General features: G+C 47.0%; 1 protein-coding gene across 2 annotated transcripts in view; it reads left to right on the forward strand.

Annotated features, from left to right (window-relative positions):
• The first annotated feature begins 849 nt into the window (after window positions 1-849).
• Window positions 850-21,407, forward strand: part of WBP1L (WW domain binding protein 1 like) — a 76,222-nt gene continuing 55,664 nt past the window's right edge. Inside the window, exon 1 of one of the 2 annotated variants that reach the window (XM_049764309.1) lies at window positions 850-1,033. In XM_049764309.1, coding sequence (XP_049620266.1) covers window positions 944-1,033 — 90 coding nt within the window. In that variant the 5' untranslated portion in view covers window positions 850-943. The remainder of the gene's footprint in view (window positions 1,034-21,407) is intronic. The other variant, XM_049764307.1, reaches the window with a different exon arrangement.

Genomic DNA, 21,407 nt, shown 5'->3' on the forward strand with positions numbered 1-21,407 from the left:
TCTTTGTTAGTATACCCTTGCCATGGTGTGTGAAAGGAATTTGAGAGGGAAGAATTGGCCTCTGATTGGGTAATAAGAAGATCATTTGTGTTTGGCCAGAAAATGAGAACATGAATTGCTCTATGAAACCCACTATGAAGGTGAGTTTAGGATTCAATAAAATTTTGACTAGCCTGGGAGATAGCTCAAAGGCAGCTTAAATTACATCACTATACTGCTGGATGTGGCCACAAAGCTGTGCTTTGGTTGTGCTGCCTCTCCAAAAGCAAAAAAAAAAAAAAAAAACAAAAACAAAAAAACAAAACTTGGGAGTGCCAAAGCATTGTACTTCAGATAAAGGTACTGGTACTGAATGAAGAAGTACTGTGACAAACCACTCTGCTTGGGTAGCAAAAGAAAGGGGAGAGATCCTAGTAAAAGGGGCTGGATTTCAACACAAAAGCCATCTCATTCTTTTCAGATTGTAGTTGTCCAAAAGACAATTGCTATTTTTCATCCACCTGTGGAATCACCACCACTCTTCTCATTCCCTTTATGAATTGGAGAAATGAGTTTTCCGCCACACTCAACATGGTACGTTCGGTGGCTCCGCCCCTTCGAAGTAACTTCCGCCACTCTTCGGGGAATGGACTGAATAGTATTAGGCTTTTCCCTTCTCAAGATGGCCCCGCTTCCTTTCCGCTCTTTGATTGGTCGCTTAAGGGGCGGGTCTGTCCTTGACTGACAGCTGTTTCGACCAATGGGACGAAGGACAGAGGCCAATGAAGCCTGAGAACTGGAGCCGCTCAGTGTCTGGGCTGGGGCGGGCTGGAAGCGAGCCGGAAGCGGGAGGGGAAAGTGAAGCAGGAAAAGAAGGCAAAGGAGGAAGAAGAGGGAAGAGGAGGAGAGGGCGGGGGAGGAGGGAGGCGGCGGCGCCGTGGCGGAGGAGCAGGAGCGGAGGGGGATGGAGAGGAGCAGGCTCCTGGAGGGCATGGCGCTCCTGCTCCTCCAGGCGCTGCCCAGCCCCCTGGCAGCCAGGGCTGAGCCCCCGCAGGTAAGGGCAGGGAGGTCTTGCACAGGCTGCGGGGGGCCTGGCGGGCGTCGAGGCCGGGCTGGTTGGCGCTGGAGAGGGCGTCGCTGGCTCGGCTGCAGAGGAGCGTTGTCTCCCCGAGTTGAGCACTGGAGACTGGAGCACTCACTCTGGAGTGGGCTGCAGGATCTCAGGGGGCCAAGGGAGGGACACCTGTTTCGGGGTTGGTTTGCTGGGAGGTGGCAGAAGCACTTTGCCAAGCGAGTGAGGGGCCTTAGAGACACTCAGGGGGCCTGGGACTGGGATTGGAAAGTGGTGCCAGGGCTGGAGCATGTGGGCATGTGGCCCCCCAGATGGCCCCCCAGTTGGGGCAAGTCTGCAGGGCCTGGAGGGCACGCCTGCAATGTCTCCCTGTGCGGGGCTCCGGCTAATTGAGTACATCCAAGGGAGAGGAAGGCTCAGGGGATACTCATCTGAGCTGCACGGAGGTGGCCCAGGTGCTCTTGGTATTGGGGACACAGCCCCCAGAGAACGGGCCTGCAGGCAAGGTGAGCCGGTCTCCGATCCGATGCCCAGAGGGGCCACCACCAGCACAGGGCTTCCCAGCAAGGGTGGTGCTGATGGCAATCCTGGGCAGCCAATGGAGTTGCCCAGCTTTTCTTTTTTTTTTTTTTTTTTTTTTTTTTTTTTTTTTGGTTTTTGGGCCACACCCTGTGATGCTCAGGGGTTACTCCTGGCTATGCGCTCAGAAGTTGCTCCTGGCTTCTTAGGGGACCATATGGGACACCGGGGGATCGAACCGCGGTCCGTCCTAGGCTAGCGCAGGCAAGGCAGGCACCTTACCTCCAGCGCCACCGCCCGGCCCCCGCCCAGCTTTTCTTGCTGGGCGGCTTGCTTTGTACCCCCGGCAGAGAAGCTTGCTGGTGCTGTTTCTAGCTCAGGCTGGCATTTCAAAACCCTAATCGGAGCGTGACTTCTGGTGCCAAGTTGGGTGGGGTGCATTTGGGGTGGGGGGCCTTCCCTTACATCTGGTAGGACTTTCTCATTCTGTTCCTTGCCTTCCTTGTCTTTTCAGAAGGGCACACACAGGAGCCCACTCTCAGGGTCTTTTGATGGCTGCAGAGTCAATACCACGTTGCACTTGGAAGTGTGTGTGTGTGTGTGTGTGTGTGTGTGTGTGTGTGTGTGTGTGTGTGTGTGTGAGAGAGAGAGAGAGAGATCCGGGTAGAAGCAGAGTGTGTGTGTGTGTCTGTGTGTGTGTCTGTGTGTGTCTGTGTGTGTGTGTGTGTTTTTGACCATTTCCTCCGGAAACTCACACAGCATCCAGTTAAGTGTGTGAAAGTGAACATTTCAGTTGTGGTTGGTACATTTCCACTGTTGTGCGCCTTCCACCTGTGTCTAGAGTTCCAAAACATTTTCATTCCCCAAATAAAAACCTGGGCTCACTAAGCAGTTAGTTACTTCCTGCCTCCCAGTCCCCAGTTCTTGGCATCTGTAAATTTGTTTTCTGTCTTTATGGGCTTAACCTCTTCAGGAGCTTTCCTATAAATGAAATTTGTCCTTATGTGACCTTTTGTGTTGGGTTTCTTGTGTCCTTAGCATATTGTTTTTGTTTGTTTGTTTTGGGGTCACACCCGGCAGTGCTCAGGGGTTACTCCTGGCTCTGCGTTCAGAAATCGCTCCTGGCAGGCTTGGGGGACCATATGGGATGCTGGGAATTGAACCCAAGTTTGTCCCTGGTCAGCCACATGCAAGGCAAACGCCCTACCACTGTGCTATTACTTCGGCCCCATTTATATAATGAGGTTCATCCATGGAAGCCTAAGCCAGAATTTCACTTCTTTTTGTGCCTCAATAATATTCAATTTTCTGACTGGACTATAGCTAGTTGATTCGTTTATTTGTGAAATTGCTTTTCTTTTCCCTTGAGAACCTATTTGTGTGTATTACACATACAGGTGATAGCAGTGGTGCTTAGCTTTTGGCCCAGTGAATTCCCTTTTCCAGTGCTGGAACCCTTCAGTTTGCAATGGTCCTCAAACTACGGCCCGAGGGCCACATATTGTATTTATTCCCATTTTGTTTCTTCACTTCTAAATAAAATATATGCAATGTGCATAGAAATTTGTTCATAATTTTTGTTTTTACTATAATCTGGCCCTCCAACAGTCTGAAGGACATTGAACTGGCCCCCTGTTTAAAAAGTTTGAGGACCCCTGGAAGGTTTAGTTTGACTTCTTTGTTCTCCCATTTAAAGTACTAAACTGGCAGAAGTTCTTCATCAGAAAAGTTACAACCCTCAGTCAGCACCATTCCAGTTAAGAAGTATAGATGTTGACAAAGCAGAATGGTTGTTTTTTCCTTTTTTGCTTCTTGGACCACAGGCAACTGTTCTCAGGGCTTACTCCCTGCTCTCTGTTCAGGGATCACTTAAGGGCAAGTTCTTACTTGGGTCAGCCATGTGCAAGGCAAGAGCCCTGTCCACTGTACTGTCACTCTCACCCAAAACTGTTGCTTTTTCATGCATCTGTGATTTTGTTTTCATTTGTTTGTTTGTTGTTTGGGGGCCACACCCAGTGATGCTCAGCAGTTATTCCTGGCTCAGAAGTTGCTCCTGGCTTAGGGAACAATGTGGGATGCTGGGGGATTGAACCATAGTCTTAGGCAAACGCCCTACCACTGCGCCACCACTCTGACCCCTGTGATTCTGTATTTGTAAGAGCCTGTTCCCAGTTCCTCATACATAAAAATGACTAGAGAGTTGATCTGGACCAGGAGTGGTGAACAAGTTCAACACAAAGAGCCAAAATTTTAAACTGTGAAAGAAAGTCAGAGAGCCACACCACGCAGTGACCTGCCAAAACAGACAAATACTCACACAAAAGCATATCATTTTAACAATAATATATTAAACACATATTGCATTTTGCCATTTTGAGTGAGGGTAAAAATCCTGTTCTCTACCTCTGATCTAGACACACTGGAACCTTAGGAAGTGATTCACTTTCTGTCTTTCTGTTTTGTTTGAGGAGATCACATCCTATGGTGCTGGGGATGGGGATGGTACTCTCAGCGAGGTGTTTGGGGGTGCTTCAGCCCTGTAGTCTCCCCATCTCCTCCCCCCCCTCCCCACCCCCTGGCACTGGTAGCAGAGAGCACTTTTAGGTGGGTAGTTGCTCTAGACCCACCTCAAGAGCAGGAGGAAGGATGAGAGGTGGAGCTTCCGCATCCCAGCACTGGCCAAAACTGTGGGAGGCAAGAGCTTCAATGTCATGCCCTGATTGTAGTTTGCCAATCACTGGCGTTTTGCTTATCTTTTCTCTGGCACTTCCAATACTTATTTTGGGACAGGGTGGCTCTTGTACTTTGTTCCATTTGGATGGACGCTAGCATTGACCAGCAGCTCTGATGTGGTTTCCATTCCTGCAAAGAAGGGATTGTTGTCGTGAGAATCCTCCTGAGAATCCTCCTTCCTCAGCTTCACCCCAGTTCCCCAGACCCTATATCCTTGTCTCTTTTCTGTGGGTGAGTACTCGTGAGATTGATGCTTAAAATTTTAACCTTTGGGACAGATATAATGATCAGTATAGAGTCCACCATGATTTAATGACTAGTCCATTTGGCTTTTCTTTTGCCATCCTTTTTGTTTTGCTTTGGGCTAAGTTTGACGGTGCTCAAGGCTTACTCTTGACTTTTGCATTCAGGAATCACTCTAGGTTTGTGGGAACCATATGGGGTGCTAGGGATTGAACCTGGGTTGGCCACATGCAAGGCAAATCCTATCTGCTCACTGTACTTATTGCTCCAGTCCTTGAATTTTAAAAAGTATGTATTAGTCATGGTGGAAGTGGGATTTTTGTTTGTTTCTGGGGGCCATACCTAGCGATGCTCAGAGGTTACTTCTGGCTTTGTATTCAGGAATTATGGTGGTGCTTGGTGGACCATAAGGGATGCCAGGGATTGATTCTGAGCTAGCTGTGTACAAGACTAATGCCCTACTACTATATGATCTCTGGCCTCCTCTGGATTTTTGCCTTAAAGAAAAAGTCATCTAGCTTCAAACCTATTTCAGGTATTCAATTGCCCTCTCCCAGTCAGTGGTTTACAATTAGCAAAACTGAGGGGACCTGATGTGCTTGTTTCCTGTTGAAAATGGTACAGAGCCAGGATGGGGACAGCACATTCCTTGTTCTTTGAAACACAGGTGGTGGCTTTTGAGCTTTTGAAATGGGCTTGGAGAAGTACTCCACTCTGGTGTCCCTTGCAACTAGTACGGGTGCTTCACCTCTCTTTTACTTTGCCTGCTCCACCCCAGGTTGCCTATTTCATAGGGATGCCACTCTACTCGGGCCTTTCTCTCAGGAGAATCCCATTTTTCTCCTTAAAATCAGTATTCACTATCCATGAGACTATTTTATGGGCCCGGAGAGATAGCACAGCGGCGTTTGCCTTGCAAGCAGCCAATCCAGGACCAAAGGTGGTTGGTTCGAATCCCGGTGTCCCATATGGTCCCCCGTGCCTGCCAGGAGCTATTTCTGAGCAGACAGCCAGGAGTAACCCCTGAGCACCGCTGGGTGTGGCCCCAAAACAAAACAAAACAAAACAAAAAAAGAGACTATTTTATTTCAAAGAAAAGAAAAATATCTAGGATAACTGAGGATCCAAATTTTTATAATTGTTTAAAAGCAGCTCCTGGATGGGTGCTCGGGGTTGTGTCCTGCAGTGGGGGTTTGGGGTGAAGGACCAAACAGTGCTGGGGATCAAACCCATGGCTCCTGCATGCAAATGGTTAATTCTGGCCCTTCCAGCAATATGCCTGCTAGGAATTGAAATTGTAATGCTGAATTTTTTGGTTTCAAGTTTGACTGGTACTATCATTCACAAAAAGATTTATCGCTGAAGACTTTTTTGGGGGGTTTAGGGTGTGCTCAGGGTTTACTCCTGGCTCTGTGTTCAGGCGATCATATGTGGTACCAAGGAATGAAGGAGTTGACCATGTGTAAGGCAAGTGCCTAACCCTCTGTGTTATCTCTCTGGTCCCAATACATTTTTTTTTCTTTTGTTTTGAGACCACAACCAGAGGTGCTCAAGGGTTTACTCCTCGCTCTACACACAGGAATTATCTCTGGTAAGCTTTGGGGGAACATACGGGATACTGGGGATCAAACTTGGTTCAACCACATGCAAAGCCTTACCCACACCCACTGTATATCACTACAGTCTCCCAATATAATTTTAGAGGGGCCTTGTTGGTGGTGCTCTGGGGCCATGTGGGTTTAGGGAATCAAACTTGTGGATTCACTCATGCTGGGTATGTGCTCTACCACTGGAGCTCTCTTTTTGGATTCAGCTTTTAAAACTATGTGGAGGCCAGAGCAATAGCCCAGCGGAAGGGCATTGTCATATAACAGGTGACCCAAAACTATATGTAGGGCCAGCAAGTATTCTGCATCTCAGCATTGCTGTTGCTACTACTGTGACTGGCATCTTGTGCAGACTTGGTTTTGGTGCTGGCAGGGGTCCCACTTCTGTCACTATGTTCCTGCACAGGTGCTTGCCTGGTCTCTGTCCCCCTTTAAGTGTGTTGCTGTAGGAAAAAAAAGTGTGTTGCTGTGTACTTTCTGGTGCTCATATCCAAGCTAACCTAGGGTTGTACTTCCTGGCCAGTGTGTTTACTGGTAGCTGCACGCTACCATGCATGAAGCACTCACATCAGCCAGAAGTTGCCTGCAGTGCAGAGATCCCAGTAGGGCTGTGGGGATTGTGCTGAGCTCTACAGTGGCTCTGGGGATAAACTTGAGACCTTGGGTTCCCAAGACAGGTGCTTTAGCCACAGAACTACTCCTGGTACTCCTGGGTCCCTTCATACTTTTTTTTTTGGTTTTTGGGTCATACTTGGCAATGCTCAGGGGTTACTCCTGGCTCTGCACTCAGAAATTACTCCTGGCACGCAGAGGAGACCATATGGGATGCTGGGAATCAAACCACCATCTGTTCTGGGTTGGCTGTGTGCAAGGCAAATAGCTGTCGCTATGCTATCTCTTTTTCTTCATGTTTTTCTCAATTGATGGGCATTGGAGGCTATCATAAAGAACACGACTTGGACATGTGGGCATAAGTGTTCATGTAGACACATGCTTTAATGTCTCCGGGGTGTCCTCTTAACCATGGAACCACTGGATCATCTGATAACTTTATGTCTAAACTTTTTGTGTGACTCCCAGCTGAACTGAGACAAGGCAGTCCTAACCCTTTCCAGTGTGAGTGGGACAGTAGTGTGAGCAGCACTGCTGCACTCTGTGCTCTGTCCTTGAGCAAGTTACATAATCTCTTTGTTTCTCAGTTTACTCATCTATAAAAGAGGGACAGTGCGAGTATTCACCTTTTACTTACCTTGTTAGTTGTAAAGTAAAAGGATAATTATGGGGCCAGAGAGATAACACAGTGGTAAGGCATTTTGCCTTGCATGCAGAAGGACAGTGGTTTGAATCCCGGCATCCTATATGGTCCCCCGAGCTGCCGGGAGTGATTTCTGAGCCTAGAGCCAAGAGTAACCCTGAGCACTGCCGGGTGTGACCCAGAAAAAAAATAAATAAAAGGATAATTATTATACTTAAGACTCGTAATTGTTTAATGGTTATTAAATAAGAAGATAATTAGCACTCCTCTTATTGTAGGTGCCTCTGTTACATCAGACAATGTTATGACAGGTTTGTACCTGTGATCTTACTGTATCTAGAGGTCTCTTCTATCCTTTTCTTTCTTCCTTTCCTTTTTTAGGCCACACCTGGCAGTGCTCAGTGATCACACCTGCCTCTGTGCTCAGGGATCACTCCTGGCCTGACTCAAGGCAGTAGATGGAGGGCCGGGATCAAACCTGGGTTAGCCACATGCAAGGCAAGGGCTTTCCCTGTTGTGCTCTCCAATTCCCAGAGGCCATTGTCCTGAGGATTCTGTGTGTTTACAATCATGGTTACTCAGCTGGGGGCAGTTTTTTTGCCTTTTCCCCAAGGCATTCATCTGTGTCTAGGCACATCTGTGGTTGTCCCAACTTGATAATACCCCAGGCTTCTCCTAGATGGAGGCCTGGTGCTCACCATCCTCCATGCCCAAGGTAGCTCCAGCTTCAGAGTGTCAGCAGGTTGAGGTAAAGGGTGGGTGTGGGCAGGCCTGGGTGGGCAGTGCCGCTCACTCTCGGGTCTGTTGACATTTGGTCGCAGTCAGCTCTGCTCTGTCAGCCAGTGTCAGAAGTTCGGATTAAAGCTGATTTTTTTCAGTCTGCGGTTCAGCAGGCAGGTGAACCTCCCTTTTTCACCTCATCTTGAACTTTCTTTCCTCTCACTGTGGTTTGCCCTTGTGGTTTCATTTCATTTCAATTATTTTTGGATGTTGGGCCGCACCCGGAGGTTCTCAGGGGTTGCTCCTGGCTCTGCGCTCTGGAATCACTCCTGGTAGTACTTGGGGACCCTGTGGGATGCTGGGGTTCAAACCCAGGTCAGCTGCATGCAAGGCAACTACTCTACCAGCCATACCAGTTCTGGCCATTTGTGGTTTCATTTGAACGACTTGTTTGTTTTTGCCTGGTGTAAGCCTGGTGGCAAGGACTTTCTTTTCTCCATGTCCTCCCTTGTCCCATAACCAGTGGGGACTGAGTCATTCATATTCTTTTTTTTTTTTTTTTTTTTTTGGTTTTTGGGCCACACCCTGTGACGCTCAGGGGTTACTCCTGGCTATGCGCTCAGAAGTTGCTCCTGGCTTCTTGGGGGACCATATGGGACGCCGGGGGATCGAACCGCGGTCCGTGCGCAGGCAAGGCAGGCACCTTAGCTCCAGCGCCACCGCCCGGCCCCGTCATTCATATTCTTAGAGCTGGTTCCTTTCCCCATTCCAGCCCTTGACCCTGTGCTCATTTTTCTAACTGCTGTTTTCTTCTCCCATATGTTCAACCTGCAGTAGCCTCCAAATGCTCTCAGGGTCACTGGGAGACTGACCTGGCCTAGGGTGGCTGTGTAACGTCCAACCCTCCCTTTACTGCTCCCAGATGCTGCACCTTCTGTGGCTATTGGGCACTTGCTGGCTACCTCTCCCCCATTTTTGCCACCCCAGCAATTCTCAGGGCTTCCTTCTGGCTCTGCACTCAGTAATCAGTCCTGATAGGATGTGTAGATGGTGGGAATCTAGCCTGGAACCATTGTGTGCCAGGCAAACACCTTTTCCAATGTACTATCTTTCTGACCCATACTTCTTTTTTACTGTGGGAGGAGGATTTGCTCCACACCTGGTGGTACAAGGGCTCTTCCTGGCAGTGGGGAGAATCAAAGCTAACGCATTCAGCTCCCTGAGCAATCCACTCTCTACAGACGGTGGGTGTCTCAATGCAAGTCCTGAGCCTTACAAAGGTTAAAAACCACCATCTTGGATGGTTTTGGATTAAAATTTTCAACTGCCATTTGAAAGTTTGACCACATCCACATTCCCGAAATTCCAAAGAGCTCTTCCTTTCCTTTACTTGGGTTGTTAAAACTGATGCTTGAGTGGGCCAGAGTGATAGCACAGTGGGTAAGGCTCTTGCCTTGCATATGGCAGATCTAAGTTGGTCCCTGGCACCCATATGGTCCTCTGAATGCTGAGCACCACCACCAGATGTGGTCCCCATCTCCCCATAATAAATGACCTTTGAAGGGCTGTAGAGATAGTGTAAGGGTTAAGGCTCTACCTTGAATGTTGCCATTTCTGGTTTATCCCTGATACCCCAGCATTGCCAGGAACAAGCCCTGAGCACAGACAGGTGTGACCCAACTCCTACCATGAGAACAGGGCATGACTAACACTCAAGAGAACAATAACATCTTGGCAGTGCAGTGGTGTGGGTTCATTCTTTTTTTTTTTTTTTTTTTTTTTGGTTTTTGGGCCACACCCGGCTATGCTCAGGGGTTACTCCTGGCTGTCTGCTCAGAAATAGCTCCTGGCAGGCATGGGGGACCATATGGGACACCGGGATTCGAACCAACCACCTTTGGTCCTGGATTGGCTGCTTGCAAGGCAAACGCCGCTGTGCTATCTCTCCGGGCCCTCATTCCTTTTTTTTAAGTTGAATCACTGAGATACACAGATACAAAGTTGTTCATGTTGAGTTTCAGTCATAAATATTCTGAAACCCATTCCTTCACAAATGAACATTTCTTGCCACTGTCCCCCATCCTACCCCTATGACTAACACTACTCTCTCTTCTCTCGCTCTCTCTCTTCCTTCTCTTCCCTTTCTCTGCCCTGTCTTTTGTTTTCGTTTGGTTTGGTTTTTGGGCCACACACATCGCTCAGGGGTTACTCCTGGCTCTCTGCTCAGAAATAATTACTCCTGGAAGGCACAGGGGACCATATAGGATGCCTGGATTCGAATCACCATCTGTCCTGGGTCAGCTGCTTGCAAGGCAAATGCCCTACTGCTGTGCTATCTCTCCAGCCCCATCTGTTTTTCCCTTTTAGACACTTCTACTGTAAGGATGGCAATCATATCACTTTATCTCCTTTCAGTACCCAGTTCTTGTCCAGAGTGATCATTTCCAATTATTATCGTCATATTGGTCCCTTCTCTGCCCTAACTGTATTCCTCTTCTTCCCCTTTTTGGCAAGCTTCCTCCCATGAACCATTCCTCCTGGCCCTCATTTCTATTGTCTTTGGTTAGTATTCTCATGCTGTTTTTTTTTTTTTTTTTTTTTTTTTTTTTTTGTTTTTGGGCCACACCCGGTGACGCTCAGGGGTTACTCCTGGCTATGCGCTCAGAAGTCGCTCCTGGCTTGGGGGACCATATGGGACGCCGGGGGATCGAACCGCGGTCCGTCTCCTAGGCTAGCGCAGGTAAGGCAGGCACCTTACCTCGAGCGCCACCGCCCGGCCCCTTTTTTTTTTTTTTTTTTATACCAGAATGAATGTGATCATTTTATGTTTGTCCCTTTCCTTTTTTTTTTTTTTTTTTTTGATTTTTGGGCCACACCCGGTAATGCTCAGGGGTTACTCCTGGCTATGTGCTCAGAAGTTGCTCCTGGCTTGGGGGACCATATGGGACACCGGGGGATCGAACCGCGGTCCGTCCAAGGCTAGCGCAGGCAAGGCAGGCACCTTACCTTTAGCGCCACCGCCCGGCCCCTCCCTCTCCTTTTAACTCATTTCTCTTAGCATAATACTCCCCATGTCTATCCATGTATGAGCAAATTTCATGACTTCATTTTTTTCTAACAGCTGTGTAGTATTCTATTGTGTAGATGTACCACAGTTCCTTTATCCACTCATCTGTTCTCAGGCACATACTTGAGTTGTTTCCAGATTCTGGCTATTGTAAATGTGCAGCAATGAATGAAGGAGTGCAGATGCCTTTTCTGCATTTTTTTTTAGGCCCATAGGGTATATTGCTAGGAGCTGTATCACTGGGCCATATAGGAGCTCAGTTTCTAGTTTTTTAAACAATGTCCACATTGTTTTTCCCCACAAAAATGATACCATTTGCCATTCCCACCAGCAGTGAATGAGAGTCCTTTCCCCATATCCGTGCCAGCACTGGTTGTTCTTGTTTTTTTTTTTTTTTTTTTGTGATGTGTGCCAGTCTCTGTAGTGTGAGAGATATATCACTATCTTTTTTATTTGCATTTCCCTGGTGATTACTAATGTGGGCATTTTTTCGTGTACCTTTTGGCCATTTGTATTTCTTCCTCAAGGAAGTTTCTGTTCATCTCCTCTCCCCTTTTTGATGGGGTTGCATGTTTTATTTCTTGTTAAACTCTACCAGTGCCTTGTATATCTTGGATATTAAATTGCTATCAGATGGTTTGGGGAAATTGATGTGGCTTCATTCCTGACCCCACTCTTTCAAATGCAGACAGGGGAAAGTCACTCAATCACAGGGAGTTTTGATAGCTGGCAACCACCTTTTCCATCCATGCTTTGCAGTTCCACTAGGTGGAGAAAAAAACAAACAAAACAAAAAAAAAACAAACAAACAAACAAAAAGCCCCTAACCAAAAATCTGGCATGCCGTGTGGAAACTACCTGGGAGGTAAGGAAAGTGCAAACAAGTCTAACCCTATGTGGGAGGCAGAGCACGTCACCCTCTCTGACTTGGAGATGGCTAGATCCCTGTGTGGACACTCCTGTATTCAGCTATCTTCCGAGGTCTCTGCTTTATTCACTTTTTTATTTTGGTTTTTGGGTCATATCCGGCTGCCCTCAGGGGTTACTCCTGGCTCTGCGCTCAGAAATTGCTTCTGGCAAGCTCAGGGACCATGTGGGATCCGGGATTTGAACCACCTAGGTTAGCTGATTTGAACCACCTAGGTTAGCTAGATTTGAACCACCTAGGTCCTAGGTTAACTGGATGCAAGGCAAAAACCCTACTGCTGTGTTATTGCTCTGGCCCCCGAGGCTCACATTCTTAGTCACAGCATGGAGTTGGGTGGCTTGCTGAGATGCTTATGTGTGGTGGTGCTTATGCTTGCTAGAGGTTGCACCTCCTGCCACTGCAACTCCATCATCTTTCTCTTCACAATGCTCACTTGGGCTCACACCCCTTCTTATTTATTTATTTATTTATTTATTTATTTATTTATTTATTTATTTATTTAAATTTTAATTATAACACTGTGAATTACCAAGTTGCTCATAATATAGTCATTTCAGACATTAAATGTTCAAACTCCAATGCCACCACCAGCAACTAGTGTACTGTCCCCAAATTCCCACCACCATCATAGTTTGCTTCTTTGCAGACACAAACAAGCTTACTTCATATTATTTGTTTCAACACAAAGACAAATGGAAGTATCAAAATTTTAGATGGGGCCAGAGTGATAGCACAGTGGGAAGATGTTTGCCTTGCAGGCAGTCAACACAAGACGGACCCCGGTTCGAATCCCAGCATCCCATAGGGTTCCCTGAGCGTACCTGGAGCAACTTCTGAGTGCAGAACCAGGAGTAACCCCTGAACACTGCTGGGTGTGACATCCCCAAAAAATATCATTTAGATAAACAAGGGTTAAATTTAAATACTTGTTACTAAAGTATTACTGGTGTTACTAAAGTCAATGTCTGAGGATTTTCTAGGCTGTGGTTGGTGCTAGTTGAGTCTACTGTGTTACATTGTGTTACTGTTTAGACTCACTGAGGTTGGGCATATTACTATGTAACTCTCCCATCAGATTTCCTGATACTACAGGGCTGACTACTATGAAAATTTGATGTGTCAAAGGAGCCGCAAATGGGGGCTGGAGAGATGGCATGGAGATAAGACGTTTGCCTTTCATGCAGAAGGTTGGTGGTTCGAATCCAGGCATCTCATATGGTCCCCCAAGCGTGCCAGGAGCAATTTCTGAGCGTAGAGCCAGGAGGAACCCTTGAGTGCTGCTGGGTGTGACCCAAAAACAAAACAAAAAACAAAAAAAGGAGTCACAAATGGTCCAGGATTTATAGATCCAAAACAACTGCTTGAAGTTTGATATGCTTAAGTTGTAGAATTGGGCTATTTCTGTCTGAGGGTACAGGGTGTGGCGCTGGGCTACTGTGGTGCTTGCAGAAAGGGGAATCTGCTCCCACCTACTCTGAAATGCCACAGAGGCATCAGTCTGAACCAGACTACCTGGGAAGTTTCCGGAGCCATCATTTTCTTTCAGTTTGATAGAGGATCTGGGCCATTTTTCTGCCAGGGGGACAGCATGTGTGGGCAGAGGCTGCTGGGTTTTTCTGTGGCAGGGGTGTGTGTGTGTGTGTGGCGGGGGACTCACCCTGACACACACACACACACACACACACACACACACACACACACACACACACACACACACACACACACAGCAGTAGGGTATTTGGCCAACCCACAACAGACAGCCTGCCAGGAGCAATTTCTGAGTGTAGAGTCAGGAGTAACTCTGTGGATCCCCCCAAAACAAACAAACAAACAAACAAACAAACAAAAATCAAGTGAGGAGGCCAGGGAGATAATGCAGTGTGTAATGTTTTTGTCTTCCACATGGATGACCTGGGTTTGATCTCTGCCACCCTGTATGGTCTCCTAGCCATGCAGGAGCTTTGAGCCAGGAGTAAGCACCACCTGCTGTAGTGCTTCCCCCCACCCAAAAAAACAAAAAAAAAACAGATAAGTAGATGAAATATCAAGCAAGGCAAATCTTATGTTGTCCTACTATTTTATTCCATATTCTTGCAGTTCAGAGGCATGTTTTCATGGAGTAAATATGTGTGTCTTTAGAGAATGTGAGATAATACAGTGGGTAAAGTGGTTGCTTGCATACAACTGACCTGGCTTCTATCTCTGGCATTCCATATGATCCCCCTAAGCCCCACCAGGAATGATTCCTGAGCTGAGAGCCAGAAGTAATCCCCAAGCATTGTTGAGTGTGGCCCTCAAGACAAAACAAGACAAAAAAATTGTGTCTTTTGAAATTCTACATGCTGCCTTTTCTGCATTATTTCCTCATCTCTTATTCCACATGGTCTCTCACACCAGATGTGTTAAAAGCCAACTAAACCCAGAAATGACAGCAAATCAAACCACAACTTGACTTAATGATCAGATAATGTTTTTTTTTTCTCTTAGTAGCTTATTGTTTATTAATGAGAAAGGAAGTTAATTCTTGACTTTCTAACTGAGATGTTAGAGTATTATAGCTCTTTGGGACTTGAATACAGTTTAAAACTATGAATCCCTGGTACCATGTATGTTCCCTTAAGCCCTGCCTGGAGTGATCCCTGAGCACAGAGCCAGGAATAAGCCCTGATCACCATTGGATGTACCCCTCCTAACCATAAAACCCCTTGAATCTCTAACTTATTTTCCATCTCCTCTTTGGCTGCCAACCACTACCCTTTGTCATGGAGCAGAGATACCCTAGGCTGGGTAGTACCTGGGAAGGTACTGATGGACAGATGTAAGCTACAGGCAGGCAGCCTTGAGATGTTAGCTAATGGCTGAGTGAGGACCAGCCCTGCTGTGGGAGCCTTCCTGGACTAAGGATACTTGAACATGGCACTGAGAAATGTTTACTCTAGAGCCAGAATGTTCCCATGTAACTTTGTGCTATTTACCTCAACTTTCACATCTGTGAAATGAGCTTAATATCACCTGCTTTATTGAATTATTGTGACTGTTTAGTGAATATTTCCAAAGCCTTATAGGAATTGGAGCGATAAACACAGTAGGTATTTAACACAGTTTAAATAAATAAATAAATACAGTGGGTTTGGGCCCGGAGAGATAGCACAGCGGCGTTTGCCTTGCAAGCAGCCGATCCAGGACCAAAGGTGGTTGGTTCGAAGCCTGGTGTCCTGTATGGTCCCCCGTGCCTGCCAGGAGCTATTTCTGAGTAGACAGCCAGGAGTAACCCCTGAGCATAGCTGGGTGTGGCCCAAAAAACCAAAAAAAAAAAAAAATACAGTGGGTTTGTCTTGCATGCGACCAATGTGGGTTTAATCCCCAGTGTCCCATATGGTCCCCTGAGCACCACCAGGAGTAATTCCTGAGTATCACTGGGTATGAGCCAAAATTCGAACCAACGTCTATAGAATAGAGCCTTCCTCATAATAATTATTCTGTAAAAGTTAGATCCTGACTTATTTTGGGGGAGCCGCACCCGGTGATGGTTAGGGGCTACTCCTGGCTATGCGCTCAGAAATCACTCCTGGCTTGGGGGACCATATGGGACATCAGGGGATCGAACCGCAGCTCGTCCTAGGTTAGTGAGTGCAGGGCAAATACCCTACTGCTTGTGCCACCGCTCTGGCCCCTAGACCCTGACTTTTTAACTTTTTAAATTTGGGGGGAGCTTTCTGAAGGCTTCCCTATTCCCTAACTAAGACATGTTTCCAGAGGAGGAATTTAAGAAGAACATATACCAGTAGACTCCTAATCCCACTTTGCATAATAGCAAATGGCAGTCAGAGGAGAGGGTTTTCCTGTGTTTTTGTTCTAATAAGGAAGTATGGGCTTACTTAGCTTTTTTTCCAGCAGCTCAGCTGTACATGACACTGCTATTCTAGATTTTCAGGAGTGAGGAAAGTGGGGGCTGTTATCACGGATGGGGAGTGCTCAGCTTTTGGCGTGGGAAGTCTGGATGATTTCTTAGAGGGTCTGTGTGTGAGAGAGAGAAAGAGAGAGGGAGAGAGGAGAGATAGGAGAGATAAGAGAAAGAGAGAGAGAGAATTCATATAGGGCCTGGAGTACAGTGGGTAAGGCGATTGGCTTGCACATGGCCAACTCCAGGTTTTATCCTCGGCATCCCAAATCGTCCCCTGAGGGGCTGGAGAGATAAGCATGAAGGTAAGGCGTTTGCCTTGCATGCAGAAGGATGGTGATTCAAATCCTGACAGCTCATATGGTCCCCTGAACCTGCCAGGAGCGATTTCTGAGCGTAGAGCCAGGAGTAACTCCTGAGTGCTGCTGGATGTATCCTAAAAACCAGAAGAAAAAAAAATGTCCCCTGAATCTGTCAGGACTGATCCCTGAGCTCAGAACCAGGAATAACCCGAGTACCACTGGGTGTGGCCTGAACGCCAAGAAAAAATTAATATACCATAAATTCTATCCTTTTAGAGTACAGTTCAGTGGTTTGCAGACTGGGTTTTCAGCTTGGCTTACTTTCATCTATCTCCATCTTATTTCAGAACGTGTTTCTCACCCCCCAGCAGGAGACTTGTGTACTTGATTGCACTCTCCCCTGCCATCCTCCCTATTCTGTCTCTGTGTGCCCCGAATCTCTCACATGAAGGCATGTGCTAATGCTTCCTTTCTTTTCATGCCCCCTAAATAGTCCACTCTTATGGCTATCATGGATTTTATTTCTTTTTCAGCAAGTGAGAGACATTTGAATTCTTCTTACCTTTGGGCAATTGAAATGTAGCTTTGCCCATTGATTTACAAGTTTTTGTGGGGATAAATGTTTTTGTTCTAGGTTATATATCTAAAAGTAGAATTGCTGGGTCTTATATTCTTGTGATGCTATTGGAAGTTTTTGAAGAACTGTCAGACTCCTTTCCAAAACAGTAGCAGCATTTACACCTCTGCTAATAGTGTTTGAAATTCCAACCTTTCTACAGCTTGTTGTTGTTTGGTAGGTATTGTATAATACCTAGTTATGACCTTGATTTGCATTAGTGTAACAGAGTAAAGCTAAACATATATATATATATTTTTTATTTGGGGCCACACCCATGATTCTCAGGGGTTACTCCCGGCTATGTGCTCAGAAATTGCTCCTGGCTTGGGGGACCAGATGGGACACTGGGGATTGAACCTAGGTCTGTCCTGGGTCAGCCGCATGCAAGGCAAATGCCTTACCACTGAGCTATTCCTTTGGCCCAGCTAAACATATATTTTAGGTTCTGGTTGGCATTTATAGATTTTTTTTTCAGTGTTTGTTTTGGAGGTGATAGGAACCAAACTCAAGGCCTCATGGATGAAGAAGAGCATTTGCAAGACAAGTGTTCTATTGCTGAACTGCCTTGGTTAGTAGATCTTGGGGAGAAACGTCTATTGGGTCCTTTGCTCATGTCTCTTTTCCGGTTGAAGGGAAAGGTCTAGAGAGATATTGCCTTGGGAGAGGCTGGTCTTTATTTATCTGTTTAATTATGTTTTGGTTTTTTTTTTTTTGGGGGGGTCACACCTGGCCAGTTATTCCTGGGTCTGCGCTCAGAAAATCAATCCTGGCAGGGTTGGGGAACCCATATTGATGTCAGGGAGCGAACCCAAGTCAGCCGTGTGCAAGGCATAGAACCTACCCACTGTGCTATTGCTCCAGCCCCCTAATTATGTTTTAGTTGGGGAAACACTCAGTTTTGGGGATCAATTGGGAGCCTCCTACATGCAATGCATAAATCTCAACTGTTGAGTGCTTTCTCTGTCTTGCCATTGACCTTTATTTATTTAGAAATTGGGAGACCCTCCCAAGTGGTGCTTAGGTGGCCTGGGGTCCTCACTGGTGATTCTTGGCTAACCAAAACTGTGCTGCAGTTCAAGGGCCTTATGATGGCAAGTATGTTGACCTTGGAGTGTTGGGGATTCCCTGGCCAATCCTGGTAGTGTTGGGGACTTCCAAGGCTGCACATAAGGATGCTTGGGGATACTCTGTGGAACTGTGGAACTGTGACAGACTTTTTTTTTGTTTGTTTTTTTGGGCCACACCCGGCGGCGCTCAGGGGTTACTCCTGGTTCTCTGCTCAGAAATCGCTCCTGGCAGGCTCGGGGGACCATATGGAATGCTGGGATTTAAATAAAGCCTAGTTTAAAGTCTGTCAAGGGGGCTGGAGAGGGCCGTAGAGAAGCACAGCAGTAGGGTGTTTGCCTCGAAAGCGCCAACCCAGGACTAACAGGTCCCCTGAGCCTGCCGGGAGTGTTTCCTGAGAGCAGAGCCAGGGTAATCCCTGAGTGTCGCCGGGAGTGGGCTCCCCCCTAAAAACAATTATCTTAAATCCCAGGGCTGGAGACATAAGACAAGGGCTCTTGTCTTTGGCTGGTCCTGAGTAGATCCCTGATACTGCATCCCCCAAAGCCCTGCCAGGAGTGACCCTTGAGTACTTCAACTATGGCCCAAAAATCAAAAAGCAAAATAAAAACAAACCAAAGAAATTTGTGTCCTTCTGTAGATGATGATGTACGTGCATTTCAGGCAGCCTCTGAGAATGCTCCCCACTCCGCACCCTGCCCCCCAGTGAGGAAGCTGTGTGAGCCACTTATCAGTAATGTCAGTAGTTTCCAGTCTCTACTGTTGTCTCATTTTTCATGTTCTGATGGTATCCTTGAAGCACAGGCTTTTTTTTTGGGTCACACCCGGCAGTGCTCAGGGGTTACTCCTGGCTCCACGCTCAGAACTTGCTCCTGGCAGGCACGGGGGACCATATGGGGTGCCAGGATTCGAACCAATGACTTTCTTCTGTATGAAAGGGAAATGCCTTACCTCCATGCTATCCGTCCCCCCCCCCTTTGTAATTGAGATCCAGTTTATCTATATTTTTGGTTGCTTGAGCCTTTGGTGTTCATTAGTCTTTTCCTTCTCTTCCCTCCCCTTCTATCCTTTCCTTGCCATTTCCCTTTCCTTCTCTTTCTCTTCTTCTTTCCTCTATTCTCTTTGATTTTCCATTTTTCTTCCCTCCAGTTCCTTATCTTCCTCCCTCCATTTACTTCTTTCTCCTCCCTTTCCCTTTTTCTCCCTTCCTCCCTTCCTTCCTTTCCCCCCTCCCTTCCTGCATTTGAACCCAGGGCCTCACAAATGCTTTACTGCTGAGCCCACTCCCAGCTCCTTCCATACGTAGTTCTTTTAAAAGCTTAATATAATTTTGGGTCAAGAATAGGTATCGGGACCGGAGAGATAGCATGGAGGTAAGGTGTTTGCCTGTCATTGCAGAAAGACAGTGGTTCGAATTCTGGCATTCCTTATCCCCCCCCCCCCCCCCCCCCGTGCCTGCCAGGAGCAATTTCTGAGCATAGAGCTAGGAGTAACACCTGAGCGCTGCCGGGTGTGACCCAAAAACCAAAAACCAAAAAAAAAAAAGAATAGGTATCATTCCTTGTACATTTTTTTAATGAAGAATTTAAAACCGGGCCCGGAGAGATAGCACAGCGGCGTTTGCCTTGCAAGCAGCCAATCCAGGACCAAAGGTGATTGGTTCGAATCCCGGTGTCCCATATGGTCCCCCGTGCCTGCCAGGAGCTATTTCTGAGCAGACAGCCAGGAGTAACCCCTGAGCACTGCCGGGTGTGACCCAAAAACTAAAAAAAAAAAAAAAAAAGAATTTAAAACCACAGACAAAAAATAGAGCATGGAATAATGAGCCCCATGTACCCCTCAGTCAGCTTCAGTTTATCCTCGCCACTGTCCTTGTTTTATCTCTTGATGCTCATTTTTATTTCCACTCATCCCCAGAGAGGTCATTTTGAAGCAGTTGCAGACTTCATATCATTTCAGCCACAAATAGTTCTGTTAGACTCTCTAGGGGTCTCAAATTCGTGGCCCGCAGGCCGTTTGCGGCCCTCTGTACAACATTTTGTGGCCCTGCCCTAGAGGAATCGTTTTTTTGTTTTGTTTTGTTTTAGTTGTTTGGGTCACACACCCCCAATGTTCAAGGCTTACTATTGACTTTGCACTCAAGGATCACCGCGACTTTGCTGCGCTCCCTAGGTAAATTGAGTTTGAGACCCCTGGATAAAAGAATTCTGTTCCTTAACATAAAACCACATGCTTTATCATGCCCTTAGGAAAGTCAACAGTAATGACTATTTGGGGGAAGGGACCTTACCCAGTGGTGCTTAGAGGCTGGCACAGATCTCAGCGGCTACTCCGGGCAGTGCTTGGAGGACCCTGTGGTGCTGGGGATTAAGCATGTTTAGCCCATTCAGAGATGCCTTTTGTTGTTATTGTTGTTGTTTTGCCACACCTGGTGATGCTCAGGGTTTACTCCTGGCTATGCGCTTAGAAATCACCCCTGACTTTGGGGGACCAAATAGGATGCTGGGGATCGAACTAAAGTCGGTCCTAGGTCAGCTGCGTGCAAGGCAAATGCCCTACCACTGTGCTATCGCTATGGCCCCTAGACAGAGATGTCTTAAAGTTACAGGTTAAGATCTTGCTTTTGAGAATTTATTATTTATGCAAAGGAAAAATCAGCGTGACTATAAATATATGAATTTTTGTTTGTTTTTGGGTCTCACCCGGTGTCGCTCAGGGGTTACTCCTGGCTCTGTGCTCAAAAATCGCTCATGGCGGGCCCAGGGGACCATATGGGATGTCGGGATTTGTCTGGATTAGCTGCGTGTAAGGCAAACACCCTACTGCTGTGCCATCTCTCCAGTCCCAGCTATATGAAATTTTACATGGCTATAGAACATGAACATTTAGAAGGACTATTATTTTTTTTTTATTTTTTATTTTTTTGGCTACACCCGGCAGTGCTCAGGGATTACTCCTGCCGTGTGCTCAGAAATCACTCTTTATTTTTGTGTGTTTGTTTTTGGGGCACACCCGGCAGTGCTCAGGGTTTACTCCTGGCTCCGTGCTCAGAAATCACTCCTGGTAGGCTCGGGGACCATATGGAATGCCGGGATCAAACCCTTGTCTGTCCCAAGTCAACCGCGTGCAAGGCAAATGCCCTACCACTGTGCTATCACTCGGCCCCAGAAATTATTTCTGGCAGGCCCGGGTGACTATATGGGATGTTTGGGATTGAACCTGAGTTCGTCCTGGGTCAGCCACATGCAAAGCAAATGTCCTATCGCTGTGCTATTGTTCCGGCCCCTAGAAGGGGGGTAATAATATTATTAGAAAATTAAGGGGGCCAGCAAGGTGGCACTAGAGGTAAGGTGTCTGCCTTGCAAGCACTAGCCAAGGAAGGACCGCGGTTCGATCC

This window comes from Suncus etruscus, chromosome 17 (genome assembly GCF_024139225.1).
Source record: "Suncus etruscus isolate mSunEtr1 chromosome 17, mSunEtr1.pri.cur, whole genome shotgun sequence".
Classification (NCBI taxonomy): domain Eukaryota; kingdom Metazoa; phylum Chordata; class Mammalia; order Eulipotyphla; family Soricidae; genus Suncus; species Suncus etruscus.